The 25,329-nt window shown below is 43.6% G+C and overlaps 1 protein-coding gene across 1 annotated transcript in view; it reads right to left on the reverse strand.

Moving 5' to 3' along the window:
• BRINP1 (BMP/retinoic acid inducible neural specific 1) overlaps nt 1-25,329 on the reverse strand; it is a 184,919-nt gene that overhangs the window by 25,741 nt on the left and 133,849 nt on the right. The window contains exons 6-7 of the mRNA XM_007178130.2: nt 8,067-8,303; nt 3,499-3,721 (exon numbers count right to left, since the gene is read on the reverse strand). Of these exons, the coding sequence (XP_007178192.1) occupies nt 3,499-3,721; nt 8,067-8,303 (460 nt within the window). The remainder of the gene's footprint in view (nt 1-3,498; nt 3,722-8,066; nt 8,304-25,329) is intronic.

Below are 25,329 nucleotides of genomic sequence, written 5' to 3' on the forward strand. Positions count from 1 at the left end.
CGGGGGAAACCTGCACTAAGTGACAACTCTCTATTGACTGAGTCAGGCTTTTTGAATTTTAAAATCTTAATCCTCATACTTAATCTGAAGGCTAGCGTAATTATCCCACGTTGCGAATGAGGTGCAGGGACTTACAGAAAGCCTTGTGGCTAGTAAATGCAGCCAGGATTTGGATCCAGTCCGTGTGCTGCTGAAGACTCGGGCTCTTTCCCTCTCCCACCCCCGCCCAACAATGCCACCCTTCTTGACACAAGTGATGGCATCTGCTTGGTGGACTCAGCCCCCATGGAGCCCAGGACACAGACAAATCGCAGCAGAGCAAGTGGTTCATTTGCAAATTCCAGCTTGCTCAGCTCAGGTGGCCCAAGGTCCCCAGTGTTAGCACCTCTGTCTGACACTGCTTCCTGGCAGGGAGGTGCCCTGCCTGCTGGTGTGAGAAACGCTCATTAAAGCCTCTGGTTCAGATGGCAGGAAGCAGCCCACAGCCAGCAAGGAGGTTCAGTTCTCCTGGGAAGGCTTCAGACGAATCAGCACAGAGCTGCATTTCTGTGTCCCCTGCCCACCCCAGTATCCAATACATACTAAATGACATGCCAAAGTGGAATTCCAGGCACCCTCTCCAGGTGAGTGAAGGAGGGATGTAATGATCAGGGCAAGTTTTCTCATCTCAGGAGGAGAGATGACAACACTGCGAGTTCTTTCTTTGCAGGTCCCAGCGCTGGCAGGATATTTCTAGCTGTCTGTGCCTTGCAGAGGAAGAGCAAATTACAGATGTGGACAGATTTTGCACTCAGAATAGTGAAGCGACCTGCTCAAGGTCCACAGCTTGCTAAGGTTAGGGTGCAATCTCATCCAACCCCCGATTCTGTTCCGTGTTCTTCCCGTTACCCGATTTTGTCCCTCCTGCCTCCCTTCTAAGGCCTGTCCAGCTCCTCTCTCCTCTGGAGCCCTCCTGAGCCTTCCCGAGACCCAGTGTGCCCAATGGTGCTCTCTACTCTGTGCCCTGGACGCTCTGCTCACCTTTAATAAATGTGTCTTCCCCGTGTCTTTGGGCTTCTGGACTTTCCACTTCATTCTCTGGAGTGACAACCAGCAACACTGACAGGTGCTTTTGTTTAAAGTCTGGTCGTGGTTAAGTGTTAACTCTTTTGCCCAGGTGCACAGCCAGTGTGCTCAGCCTGGGGATGCACCATTTCTTCACTTAGGGATCTGATCAAAAGCTACCTCTTGTGGTGTCTAGGCTCAATTATATCCCCCCAAAATCCATACATTCAAGTCCTCACCCGCAGTATCTCCGAATGTGACTCTATTTGGAGATAAGGTCTTTAAAGAGGTAACTAAATTAAAATGAGGTCATTGAGGTGAGCCCTATCCCAATAGGACTGGTGTCCTTATAAGAAAGGAGGATTAGGACACAGATACACAGAGAGAAAAGACCCTCTGAAGACACAGGGAGAAGATGTCCAGCTACAAGCCAAGGAGAGAGGCCTCAGGAGAAACCAATACCTCAGTCTCAGACTTCCAGGCACCAGAACTGGGAAAAATTGCATTTCTGTTGTTTAAACCACTCAGTCAGTGGTAGTTAGCTATGGCGGCCCGAGCAAGCTAATATACGTGGGGAGCTCCTCCTGACTGCCAACAGAACCCCTCCTCACTCCTCCTTTAAGAGACATCTTTCACGGCACTGTTACCGTGTTCACTTCCGAATCTCCCCCAGTGCCGATGCAGGTCATGTGACTGATGCCCAGTGGGTCTAAATGGAATCCACTTCAGACCCTCACTCATGGTGGCAGTTTGGGCAGTTGTCACAGATGACAAGGGAGCTATTTTGTGACTGGGCCCCTTTCCTAGTCCCTGGTTCTGCAGCATTTCAATAAGTAAGCCACCGCCGGCCGAAATTCCATTTGTTTCACAATGATCACAAGCTAGATGAAAAGAAAGGGGCTCCAAGTTGGAGGGAATGGGGAGAACAGAGATGAGCATGGATGAGTGCAAAAGGAGGTTTTATTACGGGAAATAGAAGAAAATTTGCTGACTAATGTGTGGGTTTTAGGTTAATGGGAACTTAAAATAAGGGGCCCTCCATATTGGCTGGTGTAATCAAGAAAGACTTCCTGAAGGAGGCAGCATTTGACCTGAGTCTAGAAAATCGAGAGGAAAATGAGTGCTTGGGTGAGCGTGGCTGGGATAGAGGAGGACTTTTTAAAGAGTTTGGTACTTTTTAAATTTTGAGTGCATGTAGAGCGGGGTGAATAAGAACACAGTACTTAGAGTCAAAGAGTCGGGGTATCTTCTCTCTTCTTATTTCAGCATCGTTGACTTTTGGGGCCAGATCACTGTTTGCTGTGGGGACTGCAGTAGCACTCACATGTGTTATGACACTCAGAAATGTCTTCAGACCTTTCTAAATGTTCCCTGGAGACAAAGCCACCTCCATTAAGAACTACTGACTTACACTGCTGTTTTGGACCAATTCCTTGCCCTCTCTGAGCTTCAGTTTTCTAATCTGTACAATGGGGGTAGCAATTGTGGATAAAATATGTGGCTGACACAGAATCTGTTAAGTGAAGGTGACTTAGCCTCAGTCTTTTTAAGAGTGGATCTGTTTTCATTGAATAAAGTTGAATGTGGAATCCCCAAATATGAAACAGATGAAAGCATCACTGCTCTGGCAGAAGCAGGGTGGATAGACCCCAAGCCTGCCTTCTTGCTCTTCCATGATGCCTTCATGGAAACCCTGGAGACACAAATACAGAAAACCCCCAGATGTAGCTCGTGAATGCCCTGGGAGAGTGGAGTCTGAGAGACTTGGATTTGAATTCTAGCTCCTTCTCTGTGGGTCCCTGAGAGAGTTGATAAACCCTAGGTGCTATGAAGGCATTAGCCCTGTCTGTCTTGTTCACCCCTGCATTCTCCATCATTCTTCAGAATACCTGGTACATCGAGAGCAGGGCTGGGACTAGGGTGAGGCCAGCGAGGCAGGCAGGCCTTTGAGGAGGCACGCCCTCTCAGGTGAGGACCCGGTCCTCGCGTGACCGGGGAGGGAGTGCTTCCTTCATGGTAGGTGCCTCCTTTGCTTCACTCTACTCCGGCCCCTGAGCAAAGGCCCTCAGTCAATAAATTGTTTGATTCATCAATTAACCCAGTTTCTGCACCGTTAAGATGGGGATGCTAAAATCTGCTTTGCCAAGTAATTTTAAAGTTAGATAATACATTTAAGCAACCAGAATAATGTCACATAGCAGTCAGGGAGGGCTACTGCTAATTTGCTTTATCTGTCAGATGGATCAGACAGACTACAGAGGCTGAAAGTTCAGGGTATTTTCAGGAAACAGAAATCCAGCACAGCCAGAGCCAGTAGGGGAGAAGCCAGAGACAATCCAGAAAACTGTGGGTCTGGACCACGCAAGGCCACGAGCTCCAGACACGTCTTCTGTAGTGCATGTGCCCCTGCACCAGGTCTGAGCCTGTGGAGGTGGCAGGCGGGCCAGCACTTACCTCTCTCTAGGCAGCTGGTGGTTGGGATTGTGGCGGCAGCGGACGCTGAGGCCGAAGAGCTTGCGGGCGGTGCGCTGGATCTTCTGCCTCTGGGCCTCCGCGGCGCTCTGCAGGAGCTTGTAGCGGTTCTGCAGGTCCCAGTCGTTGCCCCAGTGCTGATGGATGCTCCCAATGCTCAGGAAGTGGTTGCTAGGGAGACGCTTCATGAAGGATTTAAACTCATCTAGCAGGAGACAAAGGCCAACAAGGTGGGCTGAGCATGACACACCCCCATCTGAGGCTCAAATGCTTAGCCCCACCCACAAGCAAAGCAGGCGCACAATAAAGCCAACTTGTTGGTGGCCTATAAGCATGGCACTAGCCTGCTCCACTCCTAGCAGGCCGTGAAGAGGCCACTGTGTTTTCATTGACGGGTCTTTGACTTTGCTACCGCAGGTGTGAACCTGCATCCCGCATCCTTGCTTCAGACGGGGCTGCCCAAACTTCTGTCATTTGAATGCCAACTTTATGACATTCACATATCACCTGTACTTATATTTACTTGTAACTTATTTTTGAATCAATTAAACCAAATTTTTATCCAATCCAAGTAGAGAATCACTATCAAATGCCCTCGGTAGAACAGGAGCTATAAAAATAAAGCTGTAAAAATAAATATAATGAAAATGATATTAATAAATTCTAGCCAAACGCTGTGGCCTGCTAAATGACCGAACCCCTGTGCCTGCTCTCACTTTGAAATTTAGGGAAGGACCAAGTGATAGATGTGAAAGGATATTAGCAGCAACTGAGACATTCTCTTTGATGTAATCTTCAGGATCGACAGAGAACTGACGTCGATCACCCTCCCCACTGTGTGCCCCACTCTCATTGGAAGCTGCATGTGTGGACCACCTTACATCAAGTCACATTTTGGGAAACTCCAGCTTAACAGATGGGGACGAACTCTTGGGTCTCCTGGGTGAAGATTTCTGCCTCAGTTTATAATGCTGAGTTTCAGTGTGTCAGCATGTGCTACAAGGTGACACAGCCTTAGAAATTATCTAGGTCAGCTTTCTTGTTCTACATTTGGAGAAACTGAAGCCTCGAGTGGGAATATCATTTTCTGAAGGTAGAACAGTCCATGAGTAACAAGAGACAGGACTAAAACCTGAGCTGTTGTTTTCTGATCCAATACCTCCTACTCAACCCCCCACTCAACTACCGGGAAAATTAAAAAATTAAGGGGTTGATCATTTTGCAGCAAAAAAAAGGCTAAATGGTTGGAATATCTATCTATCATCTATCTATCTATCTATCTATCTATCTATCTATCATCTATCTATCTATCATCTAGCTAGCTAGCTAGCCATCATCTGTCTATTGATATCTGAAGCTTGATACTTTCCATAAAACCTACAAGGAAATTTCAGGTATATTAGGCATTCTTTTTTTTCTAAAAAATGCCTTCAAAGCTCTCGATAAGCACCAGGGTCAGTCTTAAACATCTACAATATATAAGTGATTTTATAGCAAACGTACCAGGTGGGTGCTTTTAGTGCCCCCTTTTATAGAAACTAAGACACAGAGAAGTTAATTAACTTGCCAAGGTCACACAGCCAGCAAATGGTAGAATTAGAACTCTAGACTGGCTCCGAATCTTATGCTCTTATGTAGCATATTACACTTACTCTCAACACATAAAGAGGATCAGTGAATTGAGAGGAAAAAAACTATATATTTTTTAATATATTAATATCTTTTATGTTAAGGTGCTGAAACAGGAGTCTCTGACTCCTCAGGAACCTCGTTACAGACAGTCAGACATGCTTGAGTTCAAACTGATTCTTGACCCTTGGATGGCTGTATATGTATTGGATGGCTCAATGCCTCAGTTTCCCCATCTGTCAATAAGAGCATCTAATTCAAATCTTGAGGGACGCTGTCTGCCTAAATAGCTTTCGATACCCAGAAGGTGCTGAGTGGATGGCTGTGTAAGACTGGGAGGACCACACACAACGGTACTGATGGATTTACTCAGTGGGCTGGCTGGGGGCAGGGGACTGGCCCTAATGACGCTGCTGCTTTGGCCAATCCAGCTCTCCCCGCCCCACAGCTCATCCTGCAGAGGGCTCTGCTGACCTCGGAGGAGATAACAGTCCTTTGAAAGAACCAGAATTTGGGTCAGATACGAACACCTAATTAAAAAGTGAAAATGATTTCATTTTCTTGACTGAAAGTAGAAGGGTTCCCTCCCAATAAAGGAGGCGTAGACCCCCATTTATGTGTGTAAACTAGGTCCTATGTGACCACTAACTCTCGAGCCATGAAGGAATCAATGGCTTTGACCTTTGGCCAGTCATTAATTCCTCCAAATTACTTGGGGCTGAGTCATTAAGGTTATGGGTTGCAAAGGAAAAGGAGGAAAGTACACATGTACAAGCCACATACACGTGTGGATGGATGGCTTTGTTTTCATGGGTACAAACATTTCAAATGCATGAGTGCAGGATATCTAGAGGAAAGGTGTGCTTTTGTGGAGAGACAATCGTGACACAGAAATCATTTCTGGGGCCTTTTCAGCTTACCCTGCAGCATCTCAGCTTTCTGCATTTCCTCCCCCACCTACCCACTCAAAGTGGCTTCTCTTCCTTGGGAATAAGGATTCTGTGCTAGGGATCCCTACTACTTGTGCATCCAGCCTACACCACCCACCCTGCTTTTTAGCAATCAGTAGAATCTCTTTTCAAAAGCATTTTATCAAATGCTTCTTTTGCTTGAGGCCAAATAATCATCATAATACATTTCCATCATGAACCTCTCTTCTTTCATGGATTCCTAGGATTTTAAATGGACTAATGGGTACAGGTTCCTAAGGCATCACAGCTCCACTCGATGACCCCGTGAGAGCAGAATCATGGATGCATTCTGCGCTCCCAGAACTGGTGGGGAGCCTAGAGATCATGGAAACCAGTGGTTTTCAAACACAGTGCTCTACAGCTCAGCCTTTATCTGCGGTACACAGTGGCTCCAAGGTAAGATTTTGTTTGATCAAAGGGTTTCTTGGCTAAAGATTTAAATAAATTCAAATATTAAAAACACAAACATGTCCTCTCATTTATCAGATGAGGGAACTGAGGCCTGAGGGTGGGTAAAGTAGAATTAATAAGTTACAAAAGCTGCTATGAGCAGTGGATTTGGAATCAGGCATTCCATTACCAGCGCTGTCATTTACTAACTACGTAACCCAGGGGAAGACACTGGGTCTTGGCACGCTCCCTCCTCTAGAACACAGGAATATCACTACTCACTTTAACTCAATCTATTAATGTTGTAATAGATTTAAGGGATATAAGGTTGTGTTAAAAACAGAAACGCTCTCTACATACGTCCATTTATTTAACAGATCTCTGAGCACATATTAAATGCCAAATATCTACTTGGCATCTCTTTTTGGAAGTCTCAAGGGTTCCCAAGCTTTTCATGTCCCAAACTGAGTACACAGTCTTCTTTCCAAACCTTCCAGGGTGTTCTAGCTCTGTGAATGGTACCAGCATCCATCAGATTGTCTAGCAAGCATACCTAAAAAAAGTCCTTGGAGCTCACCTCAACACCCTTCCCTTCTACTCTCAGAGTCAATCTACCATCAAGCCCTGCTAACTGTTCCTTCTAAATACCTCAGCATCTCTGCACGTTCCCCATTTTTACTACCTATACAACCCCTGTAACTCACATGGCAACCATCTCTCTCCCAGGCGCCTCCCACTGGCCCACCTGCACTGACCCTCTGGTCTCTGCACACACGCAGGTACTGAGACTCTCCCTCAAGGTGGCCCCTCCTGACTCCCTGGCCATACCGCCCTCCAGCGCCATGAGATTTGCTCACAGGAGCTCCTCGCTCCTTACACACATATGATTAGCATGTCACTGTTCTCTGCAGGGTTACATGATTGCCTGGATTGCCCATTAACTAGAAGCTCCACGAGGCAAAAATCCAACTCTGCACCTCACCTACTTTATGGCCTCGGGTGACTGATGCTCCTCCCCTGAAATTCATTTTTCTCAACCACAAAAACAGGAAATAGCTAAGTTACCTGAAAAGTGACTTCCAGCTATGAAAGTCTGTGAATTCCTTGGATATCTATAGCAATATCTACCTATGTATGTACATATATATAGATATATACATACCCATATTTACACATATATGTGTGTTCATTTATTTAGGGAGACAGGTACACACATGCACACACACACACACACAGACTCAGGAATCAATACAGCTAGCTTTGACTCCCCTCTCCAGAGGCTTCCTATGTGCTATGACGCATTATTCTCTCTGTCGTCTGGGTACCACAGAAGCAGTACGTCATAGGACCACAAACTTGACTATGTTATTCAGTATTCCACTCGCTGGAGAGTTACTGAGTGCCTACTCTTTGATGGCTACTAGGACGGCTCTGGACCCTCCAACGTGAAAGACTGGGGGGGGGTCACTGAATGTCCCCTCAGCCACACTAATTCCACTGAGATCATCTTCTCGACTTGGCGTGGCACCGCTCACGCAGTAGTGGCATTAGGCGCTCTACCTGAATTCTCCAGGTCCTTGTAAGCTTCGGCCCAAGACTTGGCCATGTTGGCCAGCGTGTACTCCATGATCTGGATGTCAGTGATGGGGCAGTTGCACTGCGGGAACTCCTCGGCACACTGGCATCTACACTGGCTGTTCTGGCACACGTATTCCCCCTCACCGTTGCACATGATGTAGCTCAAGGCTGACTGGACAAATTTCTCTTGCAGATACTGAGGGAAGATGATCTGAAGACCTGATTGAGAATAGCAAGGAGGGGAAAAGGAAAAGTTAGAAAAGGTGTTTCATTAACAGTTTCGAGAGGTGATGCGTAGGACTCCGAAGCTGCTAGCTTTCTCTTTGTGTACTGTAACCAAACTATTTCTGGGCCTGCCTAGATCCACACAGGGCATAATTGGCGAGGCCTCCAGTTGCCTTGCTTCTAGTTAAACTTCTCAGGTCATGACCTTGGCCATCTCTGCACTGCGTACTCTATTCCGTGATATTAGGACTGAAGCTAGAGCCAGATCTGTTAATATACCTTTTCCATTTTGGGAGAAAACCCTTATTGAAAGCACAAGATTGCTGTTTATTTTTCCTTATTTCCTTCTTTTCTTTCCTTTTCCTTTCATCTAATATTTATGAACCCTATTTATGAAGCACAAGTCCTGAGCTAGGCACTAGGTCTATAGAGATAAAAAAGACATGATCTTTGCCCTTGGGGAGTTTATAATATAATCAGCAGGGGTAGACATGGACACACATCATCATAACACAGCTTTACAGACCCAGAGCAGAGGCGGCCGTATGAGGTAACTGGACAGCAGGAGGCTGCAGATAGCACTGCTGGGATAGCAGGGAAACTTTTGCAGAGGAGATGATATTTGGGCTGGTTGAAAAGTGAATGAGAGATCATTATGTAAAAAAGAACAGGAAGCATACTCTAAAGAGAGGGGTAGCAAGAACTAAGACCTGACATGTCTGGGAGTTGCTGGTGAATGAAATGAATTTGATGGGCGGGGTTGCAGTGCTGGAGGAGAATGGGTTTTAGAAAAGGGCAGATGCCAGAGTGCAAAGGTCATTATTATATGCTAAGGAACTTGGACTCCATCCTGTGAATAATGGGAATATTTTGGTAGTTTCCTGGGTAAGAATGATATAAATAGAGTTATATAATTTAACAGGACCACAGTATCACTCACACATACACATAAATATCAGTGGAGAATGGCATCAAATTAAATTAATTATCTCTTCTTTGCTTAAAAATGAAGAAGGCAAAGCCCACCAAGAGGAAATGAGTAGCTCATGGTTATAAGGTGAGTACTGTTGACCACATCTCATGATTTTTTCTCTGTACTTGACTAATCAAAGTCCTAAGCCAGAGGGCCAATGATGGAGAAGGATTTATCTGGGCATGAACACTACTCTTGTACCTATGAAATGTCAGCACAGCAGGCCATCGCCTATGGTGCCCAGAAAAAAGGACAACTCTGGGCTAAATTAATTAATTCAAGCACTTTTGCCTGGGACATTTCTCTCCACCTCATTTGGAGCTGCCAACAGTTTTTGCCACCAATGCATATTGGGGTAATGGTTTTACTACCCACTGCGTAAAAGAGAACTGTGCTATTTGGATTAAATTTTTTTCTCATTCCTGCTTCAGGGACATCCCTAATCCTACTCATCAGGGATCTGCTGAATAAACTCAGCATTTCTTTCACTCTTGACTTCAAAGATGTGTTTCTAAATTTGTATCTTTGTTTCTCTTGCTTTCAAATTATTTTAAAAAAACGAAGCCCATCATTTCAACCTGTCTTCATATGGCAGCTAAAAAAAGACTATTTTCAGAGGGGCCTTGTGAAAAAGAAGACTGTGCTTCTAGTATGCCTTCTGGTAGGAAACCATAACACAGTAGTTAAGAGCTGGGCATTACTAGAGTCAGGCTTCTCTACTGACGAACTAAGTCATCTCAAGTTAGTTAGTCAACCTCTCAAAGGCTCCACTTTCTCTTCTCTAAAATGGAGATACTTTTAGTACCTACATCAGAGGGTTATTGAGAGAGCTAAGTGAAATAATTCTTGAGAATTGTCTAGAACAAGTCCCTGACGCATAGCAAACAAACAAATGTGATTTATTCCTATTTTTGATGATGATGATGATAGGGATGCCATTTCTCTGATTAAAATTTTTTTAAAAGTTTCAACAGAAACTGCAGGATAAACAAAGGAACAATAGCTGTGAGTATCTAATCAGAAGAAGAAAATATCCAGAAGGCAGTGTTTGGGTATTTGGAGAGTTTCCACAAAAAAGTGGGGTTTAGAATTATGTGTTTGTTGAACCAGCACTGTGGGAGGGCTATTCGGAAAGGTGGATCCTTTGTCAACATGCACGGAAGACATTCTAACAGACAGAGCTGAACAGCCAGGGGCGCTGATCCACCGCAAGGCTGGGTGAGCGCCACCCCAGTGAGCAGAGGGTCCAAATGAGTGAGTCACTGCTCAGAAGGGCTCCTGTACGGAGGGGTATGATACAAATACCAAAAGGTAGAGCAAACCAAATCAAGCAGTAAAGTCCTTCTAAACCAAGTCTCTAATTCTTTCAGAGTATGCATTATTGAGTCACTTTATCTGTAACACCATTTTCACTTCCAAAGCAAAATTTATTTTTAGCTGATCCCAATCCCCTATAGGCATGAGTCTATGGATTGGGGTTAAGTTTCTGTTCCTTAAAGAAACTGTACAGACTATACTCTCCGTCCTACTTTTCTAGCTTTCTCATCATTTTCTTTCTCCCCCTTTGTAGGGGATAAAATATTCTATTCTTGGTCCCAGCCCAAAAGGAATTTGGGGAGAGCATTTTTCAAAAATTGCATTAAATCATTTCTCCATCTGGCAAGGATACAAAAGGCAGTATTACCTATCCCATTTAATGCAACTGAAAACAGATGAAGTTTGGGGTTGGGGGGTTTCTGGGAGCAGCTGAAATACAAAACTGGTTGCTCTTTAAAAATGGAAACCCAGAACCTGCCAAGCTGTCTTTGAGGCGGAATCTCCTGGGCAAATTTGAAAGAGAATAATGAAGACATAGCAATTAAGAAGCACTTTTCTGCAAAATGTCATTACTGTTTAAAGTTACATAACCATTTCTCCAGCAGCGGAGGTTCACATAGCAGTCACCGGCAGTGTCGTCTCCCAATGACCTGTGTCCAACAAAGAGGCCCATTGCTGAGCACCTCCTACATGGGCGCCTGAGTCCTGCCGGCTTCAATGGCAGCCATAAATAATTTGGAGGGGGATTTGGCCTGGGGAACCACAGTTTGAAAGATATACAGCTGCCGGCTGGGGTGGAATCTTCTGTCCCCAGAGTTCCCAAAGATACACACACACACACACACACACACACGGAAAGGAAAACTGAGAAAATGAGAGAGAGAAAAAGGCCACCCTTGGTGCCAAGCATATAAATTTGGCCTCACAAAACCCAGGAAGGCAAGAGTTGAAAGTTCCATTTGCACAGCGACTCACCCATGCTAAACATATGGAATCTGCTCACCACCCCCAGTCTTGTTATACTTAAAAAAAAAAAATCTTGTTGTACTTTAAAATGGAACGTTCCACTGTTCCACAGAGGGCACGATGTCGATGTGGGAACCCCCATGTCATCTGCCTTCTCTTTTCCTGATTTCTGCCCCATCTTCCTCAGTCCCCCCTCCTGCCTCACCTTCAACACACATGTCGCACGATATCTTTTGTATTTTACGTACAGTCTCTGTGTGCTGTCACACGAGAGGGTACCTCTATTTCGTTGACCGCCTCCTTCCTCTTCTCTCCTAATCCTCTCTTCTTTTTTTTCAGGACACACGGCCATCCTGCTCTTTTTCAGTCCCTCTTTTGTGCCAGTCTTATTCTTTCTACAGTCTCTGCACTTGTCCTCCCCTGTGCCTAGAATATTCCTTTCCCAGATCTCTGCCTGGCCCCCTCGTCCTTCCATCCAGACTTGCCCAGACCACCCGAGTTAAAATGTCTATTTGCTTCACAGAATTAGTTTCTGAATGAAATTATCTTATTCATTTGTCTTCATCTTTGTTCCATCTCCCCCATTAGACAGTGGGCTTTAGGGGGACAGCCCACTGTCTAATGGGGGAGATGGGCTTTAGGGGGACAGAGGCTTATCTGTCCACGACAAGCCCCCAGAGTGTAACTTAAGGCCAAGCCCGGTGGAGGTTTCAGACTCTCATTTGTTGAATGAAAGAAGCATCCTCTTTCTCATCCCAACTGAAGAGAAAGTTGTCCCTAAAACCTTTGAGGCCATTAGAATTGAGGACATGTCTATAGCTCCACAACTATAGTAAAAGACTCAGGACTTAAATCTGGGAATTCGGACTGAGTTCTGAAACACTCGCGGTTCCTTCTGCGTCTCCAGTGGGCAAGTGTGGAAACTGAGACGAATGCCTGGCTTGGGGCCTCTGTGGTACTTATGGCACAGAGTGGCCTCTGGGAATGTCTTAGCCCCTCTGAAACTCAGTTTTCTTGCCTGTGAAGTTAAAAATCCCAATAACCACCTTCCAGGGCTGTTGAAAAGGGTAAACGAGGGGGGAAAAGGCATAAACAGCACTTTAGCAAACACCTGACTCTTATGGGCTGAATGTTTGTGCCCCTCCCACCCCAATTTCATATGTTGAAACCCTAACCCTGCCCCCCCTTGTGATGGCATTAAGAGGTGGGGCCTTTGGGAGATGATTAGGTTTAGATGAGGTCATGAAGGTGGGGTCTCCATGATGGGATTAGTGCCCTTATAGGAAGAGGAAGAGATGGGAAGGCATGCACGCTTGTGTTCTCTCTCTCTTCCTCCCTCTCTCCCTCTCCCTCTCTCCCTCTCTCTCCTTCTCCCCCTCCTTCCCTCCTTCCCTCCCTGAGCACACACTAAGAAAAGGCCATGTGAGCACACAGTGAGAAAGCAGCTGTCTACAAGCCAGGAATGTGCCTTAATCGGACACCAAATCTGTTGGCACCTTGACCTTAGACTTCCCAGCCTCCAGAATGGTAAGAAATAATGTCTCTTGCTCAAACCACCCAATCTATGGTATTTTGTTATAATTAAGTGTTCAATAAATGTTAGGTTCCTCCATTTACACCTTATTAGAACATAATCCATTACCTGGACCAAACTTGAGCCCTTCTTGGAAAAAGCCTTCTTGAGTAGCCCCATTTGGGCTAGTAGGAAACATGCCAAGAGTACATTTTGTCTTAATAGCGTTATAGTAATTATTGTAGGTGTTCATTATTATCGTTCCATTGCTTGTACTTCAATGAATTTTCCTTCCTTCCTTCCTTCCCTCCCTCCCTCCTTTCCTTCCTTCCCTTCTCCCTTCCGTCTATCTTCTTCTTCTCTCCATCTCTCCTCCCTTCTTTCCACACATATTGCTTAAGCTCTACTGGGCGGCAGGCACTGTGCCATGGGTACCAGTGTGAACAGAGCAGGCAACTCCCTGCCCTCGCTGACCTCACAGTTAAGGAAGGAGACAGACCTGTAAACAAGCTGCTTGGATGCAGTGAGACCAGTGCTTTAGCAGAAGCACAAGATCGCTCGGGGAACACACGGGAAGAATACCTAGCCCACCATGGAGTAGGGGTGGTCAAAGACTCTCTTCTAGAGGAAGCAGCATTTAGGCTGAGACCCAACGGATTAACAGGAGTTAGGGGATGGGAGATCCACAGGAAGAGTGTTCTAGAAAGTAGAAACAGCATGTGCAAAGGCCTCAGGAAATATTACTCTTTCCAACTAAGAACCAACTTAGCCGTCACCTTTCTTTCTGATTAAGGTTCATCTTTTTTTGTTTGTTTGTTTACTTCCAAGTTCCCTAGAGAAGAACAACTTCCGGCACCTCAGAGAAGATCACAACTCTGAAGGGAAGAATGACACAGAGCAGAGATCTGTCAGCTCATTAGAGGAACAGCACTTCTTACAACAACAAAGGTCAAGGATCCTGGTCTCTTACAGGCAGGGAGTGAACCTGAGATTCAGAAAAAGAAAAGGCGGCTCACTGTGCTGCTGAGTTTCAACCATTGGGGGGCGCTAAAGTAACAGAACTTTCAGGGTAACCTTACATTGGATCCCTGGAGACCTTTGAGGACATTGTCAATATTGCTGTGTAAAGCAGGCACCTGGTTCAGGTGAGCTAGGGAACATGTCTGGAAAAGAGGACACTATCAACAAAAGCCAAGGTGCTCCTGAGATCTGGAGATTATAATCCAACCTTCATCCCTGACCCTGCTCCTGCTCCTGCTACTTTGCTGACAGGAACTCTTAGCCTCTTTCTCCCTCCTTCAACAAGCAGTACCTGAGAAACTGCTGGAGGAGATGTTTCCTACCTTCCAAGGACACAGAAGTGCTACCTGGAGATTCAAAACTAAAGTTCAGAATCCAAGAGACAAAAGCCTTAACTGATGATTAAAACATAAAAAAGTTGCATGATGTCTGGTAAACAGTAGGTGTTTCATAAATATATTTCAAATATTGAATAAGCCAGTGATCTATTATGAAGATGAAAGAAAATAAGCCTGGGCACGATAATTATGGAAGACTTTGTGATGTGCGTAGGATGTGGGTAGAGTCTTGAGACACGAGCCTGGTCTCAGTAGATAAAGAAGGGCATCCCCAGCGTTCCATGGAGAAGGCATACGCTGCACAAAGTTGGGTCAGTGTGTGCATACCTTGTATCAATCTAAGTCTTGTTCAAGGCAAGAGCTCTATATCTTCCTTTTGTTTCCCTCAGCTTTGTTTTATTTTATTCTATATCCTAATTACCTAACACAGTAATATTTTTGATGGATTTGCTCTTTTCTGACCTATTTCATTAAACATTAAATGCACAATCTCTTACAGTGCTAAGAGGAAGAGGGAAAAATACAGGTTCTGTTTTGGTTGAGTATAAATATTTTTCTATCCTGTTCTTGCATCAGAATGGGGCCCCCTGTAGATGTCTCTGAGCCCTATAGGAGTCCCAGCTGTTGTCTTGTACCTGCTAAGTTCTGTTTGTCAAATTCTATCCATTTCTGAAAAGCACGAGGTGAGGAGAACGACAACGAGGACTGTACCTTCTGCAAAAAGTCAGCCTGACCCCCTTCCTGTGAAAGCCCAGGGATTTCAGACGGGCAGATAAAGGACTAAATGGTTCCAGCAGTCATTCTGAACCTCAGTGTAATGAAGGCATGCAGGTCAATTACCCATCTGTTTGTGCTTCTATTGCCGTGAATTACAGTATCTATCGCTGACAGCTCATTGGAGTGGAATGGAAATAAGACGATAATTCACCGGGTGAAACTGTGCAGAAAGGGCAAAAAGGCTATGATCTCATTCAGAAGTTCAGCCCTGTCTCCATGACGGGTCATTTGCACTCCGGGAAATGAAGAAAGGCAGCTACCTGGGGGGAAAAGTGGGTGGGTTCTGGCTCCCCCTTCTGGATAGAGTAACCTTTTGTTTTCCCAGGTATCATCATCTATCCTGCGGGATCTTGAGGAGTAGACATGGAACTCTTGGAGGAAAAATACAGGGAAACGATATTCTGCACAATAAAATGAAAACCTTTTTAACTGGCAGAAGTTTTGAGGGGTGAAACAGGTTGCCTTAGTAGGTAGAGGGCTCCTCATCACCGGCAGTATAGAAAGGTGACCCTGTAGGGATGCTCCAAAGAACCTATTAATGCATATTCAGTGCCCCTCCCTGCAGTGTCCTGCCTTTGAAAAAATTACACACTCCCACCCTCTGAACTCAGATAGGTTCCCATGACATGTTTTGGTTAATGAAATATGCAAGTGATGTTTGCAACTTCCAAAACGAAGCTATGAGAACCAACACGTGGATCCATCGGGTTCTCTTTTCCCATCACCACAAGAACAACCATGTTCCATCTAGAGGCCACCGCTGTTCTCCAGATAAATGCCTTCTTCATTCTGTGAAGCAGAATCACAACTGACTTGTGATGATGTAGCGTCAGTAAGAAATGAGTATTTACATTTGCCAACCACTGAGATTCAGGGATTGTTTGTTAGCACAACATAACCTAGCCTATACTGATGGATACAGGAAGTGGCAAACTGGGGCCCATGGGGCTATTTTCACAAATTAATTCTATTGGAATGCAACCACACAGACTGAAGTATTGTTTACAGCTGCTTTCACATTACAATGGAAGAGCTGGATAGTTGCAACAGAGACTGTGTGTGACCCACAAAGCCTAAAATATTTACCATCTGGCTCTTTACAGAAAAAGTTGGCCAGCCAGTGTACTAGTTGATCATGAAGATTCTTTCAACCTTGATTTTCTGAGTCTATTCTGTGCTGGTCTTATTTCAATTATTAAGCAAATAGGCATCTATTAGGTGCCGGGTACTCTTTCAGGCACTGGCGAAAAGGCAAGGAACTAAAAACAAAATCCTGGCTCTCATGGAACTTACCCTTCAGTGAGGCAGACAATCAGAGGAGGATTTAAACTGGCAAAGGGGATTGGGGGCAGGGAGACTTCTAAATGACAATTTTAACTTTGAAAAAGAGAATATGGTCTAAACTATGAAATCGCTAACGATAAGGAGGCCAAAATACTTTTTTTCTCCAACATAATTTTAAAATTCAATTTCATAAAATTGCAACATGAAGATGCCCTTGAAGCTTTAAGAAGAGGCTGAGTCAATTTAAACCTAAGCTTCTTCATAGAATTCATGATAAAAACCAAATGACACCTCTAAGACTCTGTGTCACCTGATCCCTAGATCAGCTGATGTCTGCAGATTCTCTTCTCACCTAACTCCCTTTTTTTGCTACATCCTGTACCACTACCACCTCTGTCCCCCAGATGCACCAAGTTCTCTTTGTTCAAATTTTGGCTCCAGCTCTTATTAACGGCATGACCTTGGGAAGTTAAAACTAAGAGGCTTAACTTCTCTGATTTTCAGTTTCCTCATTAAAGCTTCCCGTGTAGGGTTTTTGTAAAAGTTAAATGAACAATTTTATATCTTGATTGTGGTGGTATCTTGATTACATGATTGGATATGTTTGTCATATTCATAGAACTGTTCACCTCAAAAGGGTGACTTTTTCTGGAAATAAATTATATCTCCATGAATGGGAAAACAAAATCAATTATGTAACCCATGTGAAGCTCTTAGTATGTGGTAGTTATCCAACTAATGTCATTTCCTGTGCTCACCCTGTTTTCTATTGCTTTCTCTGGAAGCCTTTGACAATCTGAGGCATTCTCTCTGTGGGCAACCAAAGCACCTTGCACATACTCAAATTCTAATAGAACACGTATTGCATCATACTATGTGTGTCTATATTCATGTTCCTCCTGGTCTGTAAGCCCCTTGAACGCAAGAGGCAGTACCTCATTCACCCTCCACTTCCTTGTTATCTGGCACATTAGTGGGTACGCAGAAAATGTGTTTGAATGAAGGTGAACTTACTTAGAGAGGATGTGCTTCACAGAGGACCGTGCTTCTCTTTTCTGGGCTGAACACAGCCCCCCTCTCGAGCCATCCCGCATGAGCAGGACCTGTGCCACCTTTCCCAACATCATAGCTTGAAACCTGAAGCTACTTTAACTTCAGCTCAATAGTGAAGGGGACAGGTACTCAGAAACATCGGAGTGAAAAAATGCACAAATTGAAAAAACATCCTAAGAGAACAATGATGCTAAAGGCCTTGACCACTAATTTCAGTACATATTTTGTTTGGGATCCATTGCTACAAATTATGATTCTTGAGAACTATAACTGCCTTTTCATTCTTTCCATGCTATCAAGCACAATACTAGATCACAGTAGGTGTGTAAAAATAAAACTGTTCAATTCAGCCACTCTTAGGAAAGTCCTTTCACTCACCATGTTATTGAGGCAGGCACTGCACTAGATGCTAGAGATATAGTAATGAATAAGACGGTTTCTGACCTCAGGGGGCTCCAGTTGGGTAGGAGAACAAAATTCATAAATGTACAATTAAAATAAAATATACACACGTTTCAGCAAAAAGGAATAAAGAAAAGACCTCTACTTTTGTAAGAGTAGAGGAGTTTGGAATAGTTATTGTGGACAGGATTGAACCCAAGTGAAATTATAGTCCAGCATTTGCCAAGTTGTATAACACAGAATCATAGATCTGCAGATGTAACCAAGATTAAATACATTCAGGAAACTCTGTGTATTTAATCCAGCTCTTGAGACTCCTAATACACATTAGCCCAGTTAAGGCACTGAGAAGTCCTGCAGTAAATAAGTGTGGTTTATGTTATTTAATCCAGTGTTTCAGTATTATTGAGCTTTTGCTACATTTCTGTTTCCTAACAAACAGCCTCCAAATCCCAGTGGTTTACAACCACAAAGGTTTATTTCTTGCTCATGTTTCATGTTGGCTGGGCTTTGGCTCTGCATCAGATGTCTTCTTCTTTTGGATCTATACTGAAGGAGTGGCCTCTCTCAGGTATATGCCATTCTCATAACAGAGGGAAACACGTAAAAGCCAAGCCAGGCAATGTCTCCTCAAGTGTCTTCTAAGATGAGGCATGCACTATATTCTCTTACATTACACTGGCCAAAGCAAATCATATGTCCAAGTGCAATGTCAACTAAGTGGGGTGTATACATCTCCCACAGGACAGCATTGCCTGTTATATGCAATGTACTGGTATGTGTAATTCTCTCAGGGAAGAGAGCGATGCAATCATGCAACCTACCACAAAATAAACTTATATTTCCACCAAAGCTTATTTTTTAAAATTTAATTGCCATATGATCCAGCAACTCCACTCTTAAGGTATATACTCAAAAGAATTGCACAGAAGTACTCAAATAAAAACTTGAACACACTGTTCATAGAAGAAATATTAACAAAAAGGTGAAGACAACCTAAATGTCCATCAACTTATGAATGGATAAACAAAATGTGGTCTATCCACACAATGGAATCTTAACTCAGCCATAAAAGAATGAAGTACTGTTACATGCTACAACATAGATGAACCCTGAAAACATTTTGTTACATCAAAGATGCCAGAAACACACACACACAAAACATATTGTATGATTCCAATTATATGAAATGTCCAGAATAGGCAAGTCCATAGAGACAGAAAGCAGATTAGTAGTTGTCTGGGGCTGGAGGGAGTGGGGAATGGGAAATTACTGCTTAATAAATATGGAATTTCCATTTGGGATGGTGAGAAAGTTCTGGAACTAGATAGTGATGACAGTTGCACAACACTGTGAATATACTCAATGCCCCTGAATTGTGGATTTTAAAATGTTTAAAACATTAAACTTTGTGTGATATATATTTTATCACAGTAAAAAATTAAGATTCAAAGCAAATTGATTTGACAGTTCAAATAAATTTAAATCAGTAAATATTTATTGAGCGTATACTACAAACTAAACACTGAAATAAGAAGTGAATAATGAACACATTAAAAAGGATATGATTCTACTTTCAGGGAATTTAATTGCAATTTAGTAGAAATATGAACAATTGTGCACATGAAACAAGGTAGAATGTATCTAGAACACAGTAGAAGTGCATCGAAAGTGCTATATTTGCAGTGCCAAAGAAGAGCTTAATTCTGCCTAAGATGTACTGTGAGGGAAAAAAATAAAGATTGACTTAATAATCTTAAAAAATAAACAGGTACCGTGTTTGAAGAGAGTCAATGTATAAATTTCCATGGGTGATTTATTTAGGTTTTGGCCATCCTGACGCCTGATTTGTGTACAATCAGAGATCAACAAGGAATCGAGTGGGATGTGGCGGTTAAAGTAGGTCAAGTTGTCACACTGATCACGGATCAGTCAGGAGTTCCATGCTGCACACTCGGCCACAAGTTTATTGAAAGACATAGCCCCACGTGACCACATACCAAACGATAAGTCTTCTGATATTCCCTCCGCTCAACACCAGCTTATGCTCCATTAGCATTTCCACCTCTTTCTGTACAAGTCTGAGTCTTGAGTCACCGAATTATTCCAGATTTCCCCCGGTCAGAGGCAGCCCTTTTTATAGTCATCTATACCTGGAATGTTGCGAGGCTTTCGTAATCGTCTGTTATAAAGGTATTTGATCTTTTCTGGTTCTGGATTCTTTTGAGAGTATGAGAATAGCTATGGAAATGGCACACCTACACACATCCACAAGTTGGCAAGTAATTTTAGGAAAATCACAGACTTTCTAAAGTAAATAGCAGAACCTATCAGCACATAGAAAGCGCTATACAACTACCTCCTCCAATAAAAACCATGATTATACGTTCCAGGTTGAGACACAATATGCTACACACTTTAAGAGCACTGGCATTGAGTGGACCTGTGTTCAAATTCTTGCTCTGCTGGCTACAAGAGCATTACTTAACTTCTGTGAGCCTCAATTTGCAAATCTGGAAAATGGGTCTGTGTTGAGGTTTCTGAGAGATTAATATAAAGGAATGAGCTCTATACCTGGCACATTAGAACTATCCAGGAAATCATAGCTATTATTTTGTATCAGCCCTCTTGGGTTTTAGGTCAGGGGCTTTCAACATATTTTTCAAATAAATGCAGAACCATGACTCCAAAGCAGTGGTGTTTTTATTCCCATTTATTAGAAGACCTAGAGAAGCTCAGAAACTTAATTAACTAGTCCAAGGACTTATCACTATCACATGTGCTCTCGGACATTCCCTATTTGTCCTCTGACTGAGTTTTAATTGCTATCTTCAATCCACTTCCTAAGAGGAGCTTCACTTCTCACAAGGCAGGGAACATGATGCTCCTTGGCTCATAAAGGAAAACCAATATTTGGAGTCAAGCAGTTGGGTGGAAGTCAGCAATCCCATTTATCGTGAAGGCGCTGCTCTTTTATTCAACAGGCTTTACAGACAGAGCCACAGGAAGACGGAAACACAGATTCCCCTCAGTGCCTCCTAGGCCCCTGCTCATCGACAAGAAGGGCCTTATATGTCCATGCCACTCTCTCACTTTGTCCCAGCTTACCCTTCCCCCTCCCCATATCCTCAAGTCCATTCTCTAGTAGGTCTGTGTCTTTATTCCCGTCTTGCCCCTAGGTTCTTCATGACCATTTTTTTTCCCCTTAGATTCCATATATATGTGTTAGCATACTGTATTTGTTTTTCTCTTTCTGAGTTACTTCACTCTGTATGACAGACTCTAGCTCCATCCACCTCACTACAAATAACTCAATTTCGTTTCTTTTTATGGCTGAGTAATATTCCATTGCATATATGTGCCACATCTTCTATATACACTACCAAACGTAAAATAGATAGCTAGTGGGAAGCAACCGCATAGCACAGGGAGATCAGCTCGGTGCTTTGTAACCACCTAGAGGGGTGGGATAGGGAGGGTGGGAGGGAGGGAGATGCAAGAGGGAAGAGATATGGGAACATATGTATATGTATAACTGATTCACTTTGTTATAAAGCAGAAACTAACACACCATTGTAAAGCAATTATACTCCAATAAAGATGTTAAAAATAAATAAATAAATATTTTTAAAAAATAAATTAAAAATGTGTTTATAAAAAAAAGAAGGGCCTTAGTCACAAGCTGTTGCCTGTGACCCAGGGCTAATTCTTAATGAGGATTCAGCCCGAAGCTGCCGACTAGAGCAGGCTCTGGCAACAATCACTCCGCCTTCCACTGGGGTCACAAGGCCACGTGGGGTGACGGGGCTTCATGAAAAGAAGGCCTAATGACGTTCCTTCCCCTCTTCCTCGACTACTGCAGCTGGGCAGGGACTTGTTCCCATTCTACCCACATCTAGAATGTGTTGTGCTGACTCAAGGCTCCCTGAGAAAAGTAATCACGGATCCCAGGCGGCTAGGAACCAAAAACCAGGGGATCTTGGGAAAGTGACTTCACCTCTTGGGGCCTCAGTTTCTTCATCTATGTAATGGGGAGCATGAGCCCTATCTCTTAGCTGGTGGGAGGGATAAACTGGCTCATGGATATAAGCACAATGCCTAAGAAGGAGTAACAGCTCAAAATAATGTTGATCTTAAACAGTTCAAATACTCTGTTCCCCTCTCTCTATTACTTGTTGCAAGAGGATTTTAAAAATCATTATCTTCACTCGATTTATAACGCCTGGCTACGGAGGAAAGGGATTATTGATTCTACTTCTCTTCCTCATCCTCCCTCTGCTTTTCCTCTACTTCCTCCTCTATCCCCTCCCTCTCTTCCTCTCCTGCTCCTCCATCCTTTACTCTTCCACTCCCTTTGCCCTTCCTCTTTCTCTCCTTCCCCCATCCTCCTTCTCTTGTCCCTGTAACGCCAATCCTATGCAAAATCTCAATTCAGCAAATACATATTGAGCCCCAATGTCCACAGCATTCTGTTGAATACAATGAAACACAAAGTTGGCAAAATCCCGTTCTTAACGAGGCCAATCATCAAATCTAATAGAAGAGGTAAAACCCAAATGCAAAAGAACATGTTGCAAGATGAAGTTTTAAAAAATGCTGTACAAGTGGTCTTAAAGAGGCTTCTTAGAAGAGGTGGCATTTGGAGGAGTAAAGTGGCATGACTCTTGCCTGAAAGACGGACACATCCAACGCAACAGAAAAGGCACATGCACTTTGAAGAATGCTATCCACGCAAGAAGGCTCCTGGCATAGAGTAAGTCCTCAGGACACTGTCCTTAGGTTGAACTGGATCCAGCATGATGGAAGATGAGAATCGTAAGAATTCAGAGAGGGGGCTTCCCTGGTGGCGCAGTGGTTGGGAATCTGCCTGCCAATGCAGGGGACACGGGTTCGAGCCCTGGCCTGGGAGCATCCCACATGCCGCGGAGCAACTGGGCCCGTGAGCCACAACTACTGAGCCTGCGCGTCTGGAGCCTGTGCTCCGCAGCAAGAGAGGCCGCGACAGTGAGAGGCCCGTGCACCGCGATGAACAGTGGCCCCCGCTGGCCGCAACTAGAGAAAGCCCTCGCATAGAAACGAAGACCCAACACAGCCAAAAATAATAAATAAATAAATTAATTAATTAACTTTAAAAAAAAAAAAAAGAATTCAGAGAAAGGAGCTCACTATGGGCTGGGTGATTTATTCATTTAATTATTTATCCATTCATTTATAAATTCATTTAACAAATACCTTCTGATCATTCTTTATGCACCAGGTTCTATACATCACGCTAGAGATAGAGATGGCTCTTACCAGTGAGGAATTTATACTCCAACTGGGGAGTCAGATTAATAATAGGATGATTATACTATTGCATGACAAATCCTAGGGAAGAAGGTGGGCAGGGTGTCTAACAACCAGGGCAGAAGCATTAAGAGAAGTTTTCCTGGGAGAGGTGAAAGTCCAGGAACTGGAGAGATGATGTACAAAAGTTTAAAGCAATAAAAAACAAAAAAAGATGCCTGTAGTAAAATGTAAGAAATTCCACAGGCCTGGAGTCACGATATAGTATGTATTGGATGATGGAATATGACAAAGCCAAGAAAATTGGCAAGAGTTTGATTATGAATAGCCTGGTGCCCAGGTCTATTCCTTATACCCATATCAGAGATTGTGAAGGGTTTTAAGCAGAGAAGTGACAGTATTTGATTTGATTTTAAGAAGAGCACACTGGCTGCTTCAATGGGGATGGACCAGCAGGAGTGATCAGAATCAAGGAGGCTGGTTTGACAATCACTGCAATGATCCAGGAAAGAGAGAAATGATGCTGGGAGGAGGTGAGCCAAGACAGGGGTAAAGAAGGAAGGATTTCTAATGAGGGGATGGATATTAGTGCTGGGTATGGAAAGATGGACTGAACTCAATAAAAGAGAGAAGGGAAGTCATTTAGGGCGTGAAGAGATTCTGAGCGCATGAGTGATAGGAGATAGAGACTGGTCTGGAAGAAGCTGAGGTTTCAAGAAGAGACACAAGGAAAGAAAAGAAGGGGTAAGGGGGAGGAGGAAGAAGGAGGGACAAAAGAAGAAGGAGAAAGAGGAGGAGAAATAATTTAAGATCAACAAGTGAAATGGGCCATTTGAACGTGAATATTAGGAGGAGGCTTTCAAAACACAGCAGAGTCTCGGGTGTCCTCTCTGGAGGTGCAGAGTGTAGATGATGCCTGGAGTCTTTCGTCCCATATCCCCTCACTGCCTAGCATCCCATCTTTTCAAGATCTTGACTGTACTCTTGTCCATCTTTCTCTTTTGGAAACTGAGAGTGGGTTAGTGACTTCACTCCTTTTTCTCTGAGGAAAACACTACGTGTCATTGAATCTAAGATGCCATTTATTGTAAAACATATCATTGTTTTGCATACACTAAGAAAAAAAAATAACCTGCCAATTAAACTATGACATACCATCAGTTATAAGAAACATTCTAATTTCAGAGATATTAAAATCTGAAAAATCTTGTAACATATCTATGAAAAGTGATCAGAAGTAAAGTTTAAGAAAATGGTTCCGTTACCACAACTGTGAATTGTACCCACCCCACCTATGGGTCCATAGATTCTCTTTCCCTTCACTCTGTATGAACTTGCAGGAGCTCTTATCTAAGACAACTAATTCCAGTCACATACAAGATCCTATTCACTCTTCCCTGTTCAACTATGACCCTAAAATAATCCCTCTTACTCATAGAATCAATGTTTCCCTCTCTGAAGAATAACTCCCATCAGCATATAAAAGTTTTGTTGCTTCTACATTAAAAGAGAAGAAAAATTCATGCACACCACGTCACCTTCTGCTACTGTGCCATTCACTGCGAGATTCCTCTGTAGAGTTTGCCAAACCCCTACCTTCGCTTCCTCTCTTCTTATTTTCGCTTGAACTCACTCTACTCAGGCTTCCACTCCCATAATTCCATTGAAGCATCATTGTTAGGGTCACCCATGACCTCCATGTTGCTAAGCCCACTACTCTGTTCTCATCTGCATCTTACTCATCCTATAAGTGGCGTTTGACACAGTTGACAACGACCTCTGCTTTGAAAAACATTCTTCCCTTGGTTTCCAGGATACCACACTCTCTTGGCTCTCGTCCCACGACACTGCCACCCGCACCCCTGGCCACTTCTTAGCTTCCTTTCCTTGTTCCTCATTAGTATGCCTTTACCCCAACTCTTCAATATTAAATTCCCCATGGCTCAATAACTGGATTCCTTCTTTTCTCTATCCACACTCTCTCCCAAGGTAATCTTGTCCAATCTCATATCATTAAATATCATCTCCATGCTAATTTATATCTCTGTTCTCTCCCCTGACTTTCCAAATGTTCACTCAACATTGACATTC

The sequence above is a fragment of the Balaenoptera acutorostrata genome, chromosome 6 (assembly GCF_949987535.1).
Source record: "Balaenoptera acutorostrata chromosome 6, mBalAcu1.1, whole genome shotgun sequence".
NCBI lineage: Eukaryota > Metazoa > Chordata > Mammalia > Artiodactyla > Balaenopteridae > Balaenoptera > Balaenoptera acutorostrata.